General features: G+C 46.3%; 1 protein-coding gene across 1 annotated transcript; it reads left to right on the top strand.

The window, feature by feature from the left end:
- The first annotated feature begins 240 nt into the window (after positions 1 to 240).
- SHISA2 (shisa family member 2) lies at positions 241 to 7022 on the top strand. Its single transcript, XM_001155896.7, has 2 exons — positions 241 to 953; positions 4553 to 7022. The coding sequence occupies exons 1-2, from the start codon at positions 620 to 622 to the stop codon at positions 5104 to 5106; spliced, it is 888 nt and encodes a 295-aa protein (XP_001155896.1). The 5' UTR covers positions 241 to 619; the 3' UTR covers positions 5107 to 7022.
- Positions 7023 to 11119: the final 4097 nt, after the last annotated feature.

Below are 11119 nucleotides of genomic sequence, written 5' to 3'. Positions count from 1 at the left end.
CCCCGTGGGCTGCCCGGGCGGCCCGGCCGGAGCCATGCGGACCAAGTTCGGGGCAGAGGAGGCTGAGCGCGGCCGGCTGTGTCACTTGCTGCCCAGAGCCTTGCGTGCACTGCCTGCCTTCGCCCCTTCTACCCGCCCGAGGAGGGAATAAAGGAGGGGAGACGGGCCCCGATTCGCGCGCGGGACCCTGAGGCTTAAACCCTGCGCAGAGCCCTGGCTCCAGGTCCGCGGCGGCGCGCCCAGCGGTCATCCGGCTCGAGTGAGCATCCCTTCGGGGATGCTCAGGGAGGGTCCGGTTGCCAGTGAAACCTCCAGGGGCTTCCGGACGACAGCCCCGGGGGCCTTCTGACTGCATCCCGAGATTTCCATCAGCGAGTGCAACTCATAAGGCAGTCCCTAAGGGGACCGGGCCACCGGCTGAGGACGGGGATGGCTTAGGAGCTCCTGGACCTAGGGCCCGGTGTGGTCGCCTCCTGGGCGTCGCGGCAGAGGGGAGTGGCCCGCGCGGAAAGCGCCGCGGGACAGTCAGTGACGAGGCCCGGGGGTCGCCGGGGCCACGACTTCTCGGAGACCGTCCTGCGCTCTCTGGAGACGCGCCGTCCGCGCCCAGGGTGGTGCCATGTGGGGCGCTCGCCGCTCGTCCGTCTCCTCATCCCGGAACGCCGCTTCGCTCCTGCAGCTGCTGCTGGCTGCGCTGCTGGCGGCGGGGGCGAGGGCCAGCGGCGAGTACTGCCACGGCTGGCTGGACGCGCAGGGCGTCTGGCGCATCGGCTTCCAGTGTCCCGAGCGCTTCGACGGCGGCGACGCCACCATCTGCTGCGGCAGCTGCGCGTTGCGCTACTGCTGCTCCAGCGCCGAGGCGCGCCTGGACCAGGGCGGCTGCGACAACGACCGCCAGCAGGGCGCTGGCGAGCCTGGCCGGGCGGACAAAGACGGCCCCGACGGCTCGGCAGGTAGGGCGGCCTGCGCCCAGCGCGAAAGGGAGGACGGTTGGTGTTGCCTGGACGTCAGGGACCTGGGAGTTTGAAGGGGGGAGATTCAGGAAAGGGCCTAGGATCAGGAGGCGGAGTCTGCCTTCTGGCTTATTATTTGGTCGGTGTGGGTCCCTAATTCACCCTCACGGGCCTCAGTTTCTCCATCTGTCAGCCAAAGGGTGGCTTAGAGTTAATTTTCCGAACAAAATCACACTCCTAAGGCAGTGTGGGCCACAGACAGCCCCCATATTCCTTCTGACCAGGGTCCTCCGGGCCCCTCTGGCGTCTCCTGTCTCCATAGGGCTTCATGTCTTAGGGGTACCCAAGGAGATGGCGAGGGTGCGCCCCCGCCCGTGAGGGCCTGGCAGGGGTGCTCCCCTGAAGGCTCCCCGAAAGGAAGGCAGCTTCTCAGGGCTTTCCCGGGGCTGCTGCCCCGTGTCAGACGCCGCGGATTCCCATCTTCTCCACGCGGCGGCCCCTCTCCCCTGCGGCGGCCCCTCTCCCCTGCAGCGGCCCGCCTGTGGGGCTTCTGGACTATTTTCCTTACCACGTCAGACTTAGTAGGTGTAACATCGGAGCAGTGCCCAGCCTTGCTCTTTGTGGCTTTGATTTTTTTTTTTCTTTCAAATTGCCAAAGCCAGAGTTGGAAAGTAAACCCGTGAAAGAATTTGGTAGGTTGCACTTCACTCTTCAGAAACCTTCCGGAATGCCTCCCTGGGGTGTCTACACCAGTCACTCCGTGTGTGTGTGTGTGTGTGTGTGTGTGTGTGTGTGTGTGTGTTATTTAGTTCGGGGGAGGGGAGGTGTAGAGGTAAAATGGCAAACGTGTCCCCGAGGGGGCGGCTCCTCCTTTTTGTGGGCCCGTTGTGTTTACCTGGGAGGCTTTTCGCTAGCACCCTGAGCCTGGGTTCGGGCTGCCTGAGCTTTGGCACAGCGTAGTTTGTGTTTATAGAGCTGCCTCCCAGGACCTCGTGAGAGACAGCTCTTTTCAGTGCCGTTCCCTTTCGCAGTCAAGCATTTTATTAGCATGCTACTCCTATTGTTCTGCTGTCTTGAATCTGAAGAGAGCGTAATTCCAGAACCAGCGCAGTCTTAAAACGCAAGCTCAGTCTCGCAGACTGTGTGGCCATGGAAGAAAGCCCAGAGAAGGGAGCCAGACCCCGAACTGCTACAGTGAGATGTCTGCTAAATTGGGCTCATTAATGGTCTCCAAAAAGTTGGGATGGCTTTAGATTAGTCGGGACTTCTCAGGACGAGACTTCTCATGACGCCCTGTGTTGTGCATGGATGCCTTCTTCATGCTACTTTTAAACGTTTTTTTCCTAAAAATTGTATTTCTTTCACTTTTCTTCTGCAGTGAAGGGCAACATGCCTAATTAAGCCTGCCGGGGGGCTTATAGTAGCGTTACATTCCTTATCCCTGTGTAGTTATTTACATTTCCAATTAAAAATCCTGGAAAGAGAACACTTATTTCTCCCCAAAACTCATTATGTGGACTGAGGCTGGTTTCAGCTAGTTTCTGCTATGATTGGGGTACATTTTTTTTTCCTGCTTTACTACTATTAATTTATTTTTTGATAACATATTTAGGGCTGGTGTCTTAATTTAGAGAATGAAATATTTATAACACGCCAAGGAAAAAGCCTGCATCCACTTCTCCAGTGATCCATAGTTAGCCTGAAGTGATAGTGTAATTAGAACAGTTCTACTGCTGGGCGCCAGCTGTGCTGCAGACACTGTAGCAAATGTTTCTACCTGCTAAAGGGGCGCTATATATAGAAATTGCTCTGTTCAGCATTGAAACTCCAGGAAATATTCCACAGTCAGCCTTTGGTTAAATACCTATAAAGTATTGTTTTACTTACAGGGCATTATTTCTCCATAATTCCAACTGGTATTATACTTTAAAAACACTGACTCCAGCAATACCAGAACAGTGAAAAGGAGCATAATTAGAAAGCCCGGCTGCTCTACTGGATGATGAAAGGGTATTCATAGAGCTGACCTCAAAGGTGTGGGCTCCTTCCTAAAATGCTGCCCCATCCGACTCTGGGGTGGCATTATGCTTTGCCAAGACCAGTAAGACCCAATCCACCCCTATGCTTGTGTATTTCCCAAAAATATAGCCAGGAGGATGGGGCAAGAACACATCAGAAAATGCAGGCTCTTGGTAACATAGGGTAGAATTCCACAAAAGTGGCTCAGAGGCATTCTGCAGGCACCTCCCATCTGATTCTGTCCCTATCAACCTGCGTCTAGTTTCTAAAGCCTTGTAGTGCCATCTCTATGGCTCCTAAAAGATTTTTTTAAGAAACTAATTTTATTTATTTATTTATTTGAGATGGAATCTCAATCTGTTGCCCAGGCTGGAGTACAGTGGCACAATCTCGGCTTACTGCAACTTCTGCCTCCTGGGTTCAAGCGATTCTCCTGCCTCAGCCTCCAGAGTAGCTGGGATTATAGGTGCACGTCACCACACCCAGCTAAATTTTGTGGTTTTAGTAGAGACAGGGTTTCACCATGTTGGCCAGGCTGGTCTTGAACTCCTGACCTCAGGTGATCCACCCACCTTGGCCTCCCAAAGTGTGCAGATTACAGGCGTGAGCCACCGTGCCCCACCAGAAACTAATTTTAAAATGGAGTTTGCTAGTGGTTTTATCAAAAGGTTTTTATTTTTACTTTTTATGGTTTTCTATTTTAAAATCAGCTTCCCGGGTGAAGTGTGATGGCCGTTGCTTTATGCTCTGAGGGCTTTCCCTGTGCACTCTTGCCTTCTTGGCTTGCTGTGGGTGACTCTTCTTCCTGGAACACGTCTTGTTGCTCCTGATGTTTGCTCTTGGACATTGTTTCAGGATGGCCCAATGCCTGGAATAACTTCCCTCCACCTCCACACAGACCCCATCACCTGGACCCAATGCCACCCAAGGACCCTGGCTTTTGCTAGAGAAGAGTGAAGAGGGTCTTTTTTAAACCCCTCCTTGACCCTTTTGTGCCTTACCTCTTGTGCATCTGCCTTTTGGAAATGGTAGTGACTTAGAGTCTGGCCTAAATTTTTGACTTAACTGCTTATGAAAAAAGAACTTGCTAAAGAATGGTAAAAAGAAATTTGCAAGGAACTTAAATAACTTTCTGGGGGAAAAAAGACTTTTAAATAAGTTGAAGTCATTATTACTATGAAGATCCTACAACAATATGGTCGGGCAGACTTAAGTTTGGACAGTTTGATTATGGTAGGAAGTTTAGAACCATAACCGTCTTAACCTATAAACCCATACTTTTGCTAAATCGGATATCTGGCTCAGTCAGTCTTGCAGTTGACAAGTTGAACTAAATATTAACAGTTTGCTTCTAGGGGCTGTCCTGCCATGCCTGTAGGGTCTTAGGACCTTTCTAAGCACTTGATAAAGAATGGTGCATCTTATGGACTCCTAATATGTGAACAAATTAGCCCAGTGTAGGTCCTTCAGCTGTGGGTATCAGTGTTGCTTATTCATTCATTGATTGCCATTGCCAGTTGGCGATTGGTACTGTGTTCCTAGAGTAGATCATAACGTTGTGTTTCTGTCCTTTGCTTCAGTGCCCATCTACGTGCCATTCCTCATTGTTGGCTCTGTGTTTGTCGCCTTTATCATCTTGGGGTCCCTGGTGGCAGCCTGTTGCTGCAGATGTCTCCGGCCTAAGCAGGATCCCCAGCAGAGCCGAGCCCCAGGGGGTAACCGCTTGATGGAGACCATCCCCATGATCCCCAGTGCCAGCACCTCCCGGGGGTCGTCCTCACGCCAGTCCAGCACAGCTGCCAGTTCCAGCTCCAGCGCCAACTCAGGGGCCCGGGCGCCCCCAACAAGGTCACAGACCAACTGTTGCTTGCCGGAAGGGACCATGAACAACGTGTATGTCAACATGCCCACGAATTTCTCTGTGCTGAACTGTCAGCAGGCCACCCAGATTGTGCCACATCAAGGGCAGTATCTGCATCCCCCATACGTGGGGTACACGGTGCAGCATGACTCTGTGCCCATGACAGCTGTGCCACCTTTCATGGATGGCCTGCAGCCTGGCTACAGGCAGATTCAGTCCCCCTTCCCTCACACCAACAGTGAACAAAAGATGTACCCAGCGGTGACTGTATAACTGAGAGTCACTGGTGGGTTCCTTTACTGAAGGGAGACGAAGGCAGGGGTGGATTCTCGAGGTGGAAGTCCGCACATGTCGGTGGTATTTATGGCACGATTCCTTTGGATGGCTTCATTTGCCCCCAGACTGTATGAAAACATCTCCGAATTAGCATTTCTGGATATGTTTCATCCAGGGTATCATTGATTTATGATGGAAAACCGGCCTCAGCTGGAGATGACTGTGATGTTGCTGATGGGTGTATAACAAATGCTTGAGTCCAAAGTGCCCTTGAGATATGGTTGGCGAAAGAATTTTATAAACTGATAAATTAAGGATTTTTATTATGTTGTTATTATTATTTCTTTTTTGTTGTTGACTGCACAAGATCAAAATGCCTGTTATCTCCCTTTTACCTGGGACTTTTTTTTTTTTTTTTTTTTTTTAATCAGACAGGGTCTTGCTCTGTTGCCCAGGCTGGAGTGCAGTGGTGCGATCTCGGCTCACTGCAACTTCAGCCTCCCGGATTCAGGCAACACTCCTGCCTCAGCCTCCCAAGTGGCTGGGATTACAGGTGCCTGCCCCCATGGCTAATTTTTTGTATTTTTTGTAGAGATGGAGTTTCACCATGTTGGCTAGGCTGGTCTCACTCTCCTGACCTCAAGCAATCTGCCTGCCTCAGCCTCCCAAAGTGCTGGGATCACAGGCGTGAGCCACCGCGCCCAGCCTGAGCCTTTTTTTTTTTTCTAATGCATCCAAGGTTAAGGGGAAGACGCAAATAACAGGACTATTCTAAAAGGAAACCTGTTTGAACTGTGTGAGATCAGTCATCAGTCTCAGTATTCCACAGGCACACCTTAATTTCACTGTAAAAAGATATATATATTTTGTCTATTTTTGTGCTTTTGGGGGCCTATTTTGTGCTTTTTTACCTTACGTAGAGATCTTATTACAAAGTGATTTTCTACATTAAAAAGAGACTGAAATAAATTGTATATAGTTACTTAACTAATGAAGACATTTCAGAACTCTGGGATGATTTTAATCTTGAAGTAGTAGGTGGTATAGTCATAAAACCATTCATCCCCTTCTTGATTGTATCTTAATTTTCTGGCTTTAAGGTGACATCTGAAAGGTAATGCATTCTTTTTTATATTGAAATCATAAACTATCACCCGCTGCTTCTCTGAGTTACTTTTAATTTTGCCTTGTGGTTATGGTTTGGCGTTTCCTTCTGTTTGGTTTTCAGAGCCCCATGTCTATATAGTCCTGAGTGCAAGTAATTACTATACTTGTAAATGAAGATCAGTATTTCTGCCTAGATCTGATAAAACATTTTCTTGTCTTAGTTATAAAAATTCAAAGAAATGTGTTACAAAGATACTTAGTATAGCTCCTCAGCCATAACCTGAGACTTGGGATGAGATTTAAACCAGATATGATTTACTTTGCAGATCATAAGGCTTTTTATACTCTTGTTATCAAAATGGCTTATTTTTCAGGCACTAGGGACTGTTAAGAGAAAAGCTTTTCAACGAAGGATTGCCTTTCTTCTCCCACACTGTTCTTGATTTCCTCTCTCTTTCAGGCCTCAACAGGCACTGTATTCATTGCCAATGTTCCAAATTATCAAATTCAAGTGAATTTATTTGTGTGTTCTTTACTTATGTAAAAAAAGATAACTTTAAGGATGTGCAAGTACATTTCCAACTGCTAGCACAACCAGTATTTTGTAATTAAACAAATTGTTGTATGGTATGGTCTTCTACACATTTATATCTATAGATATCTATCGATCATCTTTCTATTCTGTTTCATGACTGAATAATGTAAAACCATTTTTGGCAATTGGTATCATCAAAGATATTCATTTTTTAATAACCAAAGGCAGGGGAAAATCATTTTACTTATTAATAAATATTTTATGATGTGAATTCCTAGCAGAGTTGGGTTTCTTTTTTCATTTTCATCGTACTTGGTAATTTTTCAGATGGTCTAGTCAACCCTGTTAATAGAATAAAATTTCTAAAAATTATGAATATTGCTTTCTAGAACCAAGAGCCAACTTTTCAAAGTAATATCTGGGAAACTTACGTGAATGTTCTGTGAGTCAGTGAGTATTATTTTACAGGTTGACATGTTGACAACACAGAAGAAACAGTTCTTTTGGAATCATTATATTATGAGGCTAATGGGTGTTCCCTGTATTGTCTTTGATGGCGGATTCCTGCTTACCTCTGGAAGTGGAATTCCTAGAACTTTGGAATTTAAAGGGATCTCAGATGTCACCCAGCCTAAAGATTGGCAAGCTTTTTTTTTCAGTAAAAATCCAGAAACTGGCTGGGCTCAGTGGCTCACCCCTGTAATGGCAGCAATTTGGGAGGCCAAGGCGGGAAGATCGCTGGAGACCAGGAGTTCCAGTCAAGCCTGGGCAACATAGCGAGACCCCATCTCTACAAAAAAAGAAAAAATAAATAAAAATTAGCTGGGCGTGGTGGCGTACTTGGTAGTATCAGTGATTTGGGAGGTTGAGGCATGAGGTTCACTTGCAAGCTCAGGAGTTGGAGGCAGCAGTGAGCTATGATTTCACTACTACATTCCAGCCTGGGTGACAGAGTGAAGACCTGTCTCCAAAAAAATAAGAAAAAAAGATCCTGAGAGTAAATATTTCAGGTTTTGCCAGCCATATGGTATCTAGCAGCCATTCAGCTCTGCAGTAGCAGCACAAAAGCAGCCATACATAGATACACATAAACAAATGAGCAAGTCTGTATGCTCATAAGACCTTTTTTTTTTTGAGACGGAGTCTCACTCTGTCGTCCAGGCTGGAATGCAGTCGTGCGATCTCGGCTCACTGCAAGCTCCGCCTCCCGGGTTCACGCCATTCTCCTGCCTCACAGCCTCCTGAGTAGCTGGGACCACAGGCACCTGCCACCACACCCGGCTAATTTTTTGTATTTTTAGTAGAGACGGGGTTTCACCGCGTTAGCTAGGATGGTCTCGATCTCCTGACCTCGTGAATCGCCCGCCTCGGCCTCCCAAAGTGCTGGGATTATAGGCATGAGCCACCCACCACGCCTGGCCAAAACCTTCTTTATATGCACTGAAATTCAAATTTCGCATGATTTTGACATGTCACAAAATAATCTTCAATTTTTTCCCGAAAACATTTCAAAATGTAATTGTAAGCTCCAGTGCTGTACAAAGGCAGGCAGTGAGCAAGATTTCCCTGGCAGGCTATAGTTTGTCAGTCCCTCATCTAATCCTCCTTTCCCCTATGCAGGAGTCACCTCTGTGGACATTTTTGGCACTCTTTTTTAAACAGAGGGATGGAAAATGCTTGCTTTTCTTAGCATGAGATTGTATAGTTCTTCTATGTGGTAATTAAATACCATGATTAAAGCAAACAAAAATACACCTTAATGAATGAATTTTTCATTTAGTGACTGCTACTTGGTTTTCCAAAAGTATAACATTATTAGAAGCAACCTCAGATCTTTTCAGTTTTGGTAAGAGCTGGAAAAATTTAGCTGACAAAGCAAACATGTTCAACTACCTGGTTTAAGGACACCTTCCTTATCATGAAATATAAATCAGAACCTATAAAGGGTAATTTGCACCTTGTAGAAATATTCCAAATTCTGTCATTTGCAGATAGAAAAATAGTTTGCTGCTGTACATTTTCTGCTGTATCTAGACCTCTAGTGTCGGTTTATGATAGTTCTAGGGGATTCCATATCCTGCTTATAGGACAGGGAAGCAGACTCTGACTGCAAAGAAGAAAAAATTAGCTCGTGTCTATGAAGAGCGTGAAAACTATGCATCTGTCATTTCTGCTGCCACTGGAGAAGTTAAGATTTAGCAATAAGATCAACATCCAAAGGGCAAAAATACCATTAAGAAAAGTGTGTTTTGGTTTCACGTATTTCCTCTGCAACACTCATTTTCATGTTGCCTTCCATTTCTGATTACATTCTCATAAGCTTGACTAATGAAATATTTCATCTATTAAATTGACCTTGAGCTCATTCTTTTAAGATTGCACAGTTTTATTTCACGAGCTCTGTAACCCATATTTTCTCCTTGTTTTGTTATAAATGCTGATTTTTGTTTTGTTTTGTTTTTTTTGAGACAGGGTCTCATTGTGTCACCCAGGCTAAAGTGCAGTGGTACCATCATAGCTCACCACAGCCTTGAACTCCTGGGCTCTAGGGATCCTCCTGCCTTGGCCTCCCAAAATGACAAATGAGGATTTAAGTTCCTTTCAGAAGCCTTGCCTGAAGAAACCATGAAGGTTAGAACAAAGTTGGTGATGAAAGTCAGGGCCAATGTTCAGAAATGGACTGAATCCCAGAGAGAAAGTTTGAATGGTGCTAAAAGTTGAGATCATGAAGAGTTTAGAATAAAACACATTCTCTTCCGTTTGGCCCTTACCTTGTAGTAACGGTCAAGACTAGTCCTTTTTTCTCTCAGGGGCTTTGTCTCTGTTTCCTGCAAACTCACAGTGGTCTTTTGCTAAAAGTGCAAGTTCCCTACCATACATATTCTCAATGATTTTTTCAAGTGGGTCAGCAGTTGAAATTAATAAACAGCAAGCTTGCTTTTAGTTGCTTGAGCTTCCTAAATGCTTAAAGGGAGTAAGTTTGTTTCTTTTTAGTGTATTTCAGAATGGAGACTTCTCATTCACTTAGCCTGGCCTTCCTCCAGTCAATCAGAAGGGTCTCATGAAAATATGCAGTGTGCACTTCACCCATGTCTGGGGCTGACTTCCACTCATAGAAGTTGGGGGGAGCTCGTGGGAATCTGGGGAGAGAGGTGATGCTGGGCAGACAGAGAGACCAGACTGACCCTGTCAGTCGTCAGGATAGAAAATAAGCATCCCAGGCACTTGCCAGCCCTACTGGACTGAGTTACTGCTAAGTAAATAATGCATCAGCAGTAATGGCTCAAAGAATTTTCTAGGATTTTAAAAAATGTGGTCACTTCCCATTTTGCTTATTTCTCTTGCCTGTTAAGAGAACAATCAAACCCTCTGAGGAAGCTGCATGATCTTACAGTGGCACTGCTCTCAAACAGAGCAATCTCAAGGCATGGGATGGGGAGTACCGAGGCTTTAAACTCACCAGAAAGTATGTCGACTCCCTGCGGCCTGCCAGAGAAGGGACGGGAAAGACCTGGGTCTGGGTCTGGGCCTGGCCACTAAGGAAGCCACACCTTTTGTGCTCAAGTTTTGTGCATCTTTTATGTTTAAAAGGGGGCAGCTGAAATATTGCAATGAGGAATGAAGCATGCATACAAAAGAGAACACCCTTCCTCATCACCCAACCTTAATCCTCCTTCTATTCTACTTGCTTAGATGGTAAAGCTTTGAGGACATGTTTCTCTCTCTCTCTCTCTCTGTCTGTCTGTCTGTCTCAGAGCTGGAGATCAGCTATTTTCATTCAGCCCATTCATTCAAAAATACCTATATCAAATATTTCTTTGCCTTCCGTAATGTTTTCCTAATTGAAAACACTAATGTTATTGTGATTCAAGTGCCTATCAGAGATTAAGGGAGAGATGACAAAGAATTAGAAATTACTAACTGTGGCCGAGCGTGGTGGCTCACGCCTGTAATCCCAGCACTTTGGGAGACCGAGGTGGGTGGATCACCTGAGGTCAGGAGTTCAAGACCAGCCTGGCCAACATGGTGAAACCACAACTCTACTAAAAATACAAAAATTAGCTGGGCATGGTGGCGGGCGCCTGTAATCCCAGCTACTCGGGAGGCTGAGACAAGAGAATCGCTTGGACCCGGGTGGTGGAGGTTGCAGTGAGCCAAGATTGTGCCAGTGCACTCCAGCCTGGGCAACAGAGCGAGACTCTGTCTCAAAAAAAAGAAAAAAAGAAAAAAAAAGAAAAAGGAAATTACTAACCCTTCTCCTTGAAAATCACTGCAGTGTACTAGATAGATATGTTTTTTAGGGCACTAATTTGCATTTTCTCTCCTTTGCTCTCTCTTTTTTTTTTTTTTTTCCTGTATAGAATCATT

The sequence above is a fragment of the Pan troglodytes genome, chromosome 14, assembly GCF_028858775.2.
Source record: "Pan troglodytes isolate AG18354 chromosome 14, NHGRI_mPanTro3-v2.0_pri, whole genome shotgun sequence".
Classification (NCBI taxonomy): Eukaryota; Metazoa; Chordata; class Mammalia; order Primates; family Hominidae; genus Pan; species Pan troglodytes.
The sequence above is the reverse complement of the archived record's forward strand: the minus strand, read 5'-3'. Positions and strand labels throughout refer to the sequence as shown.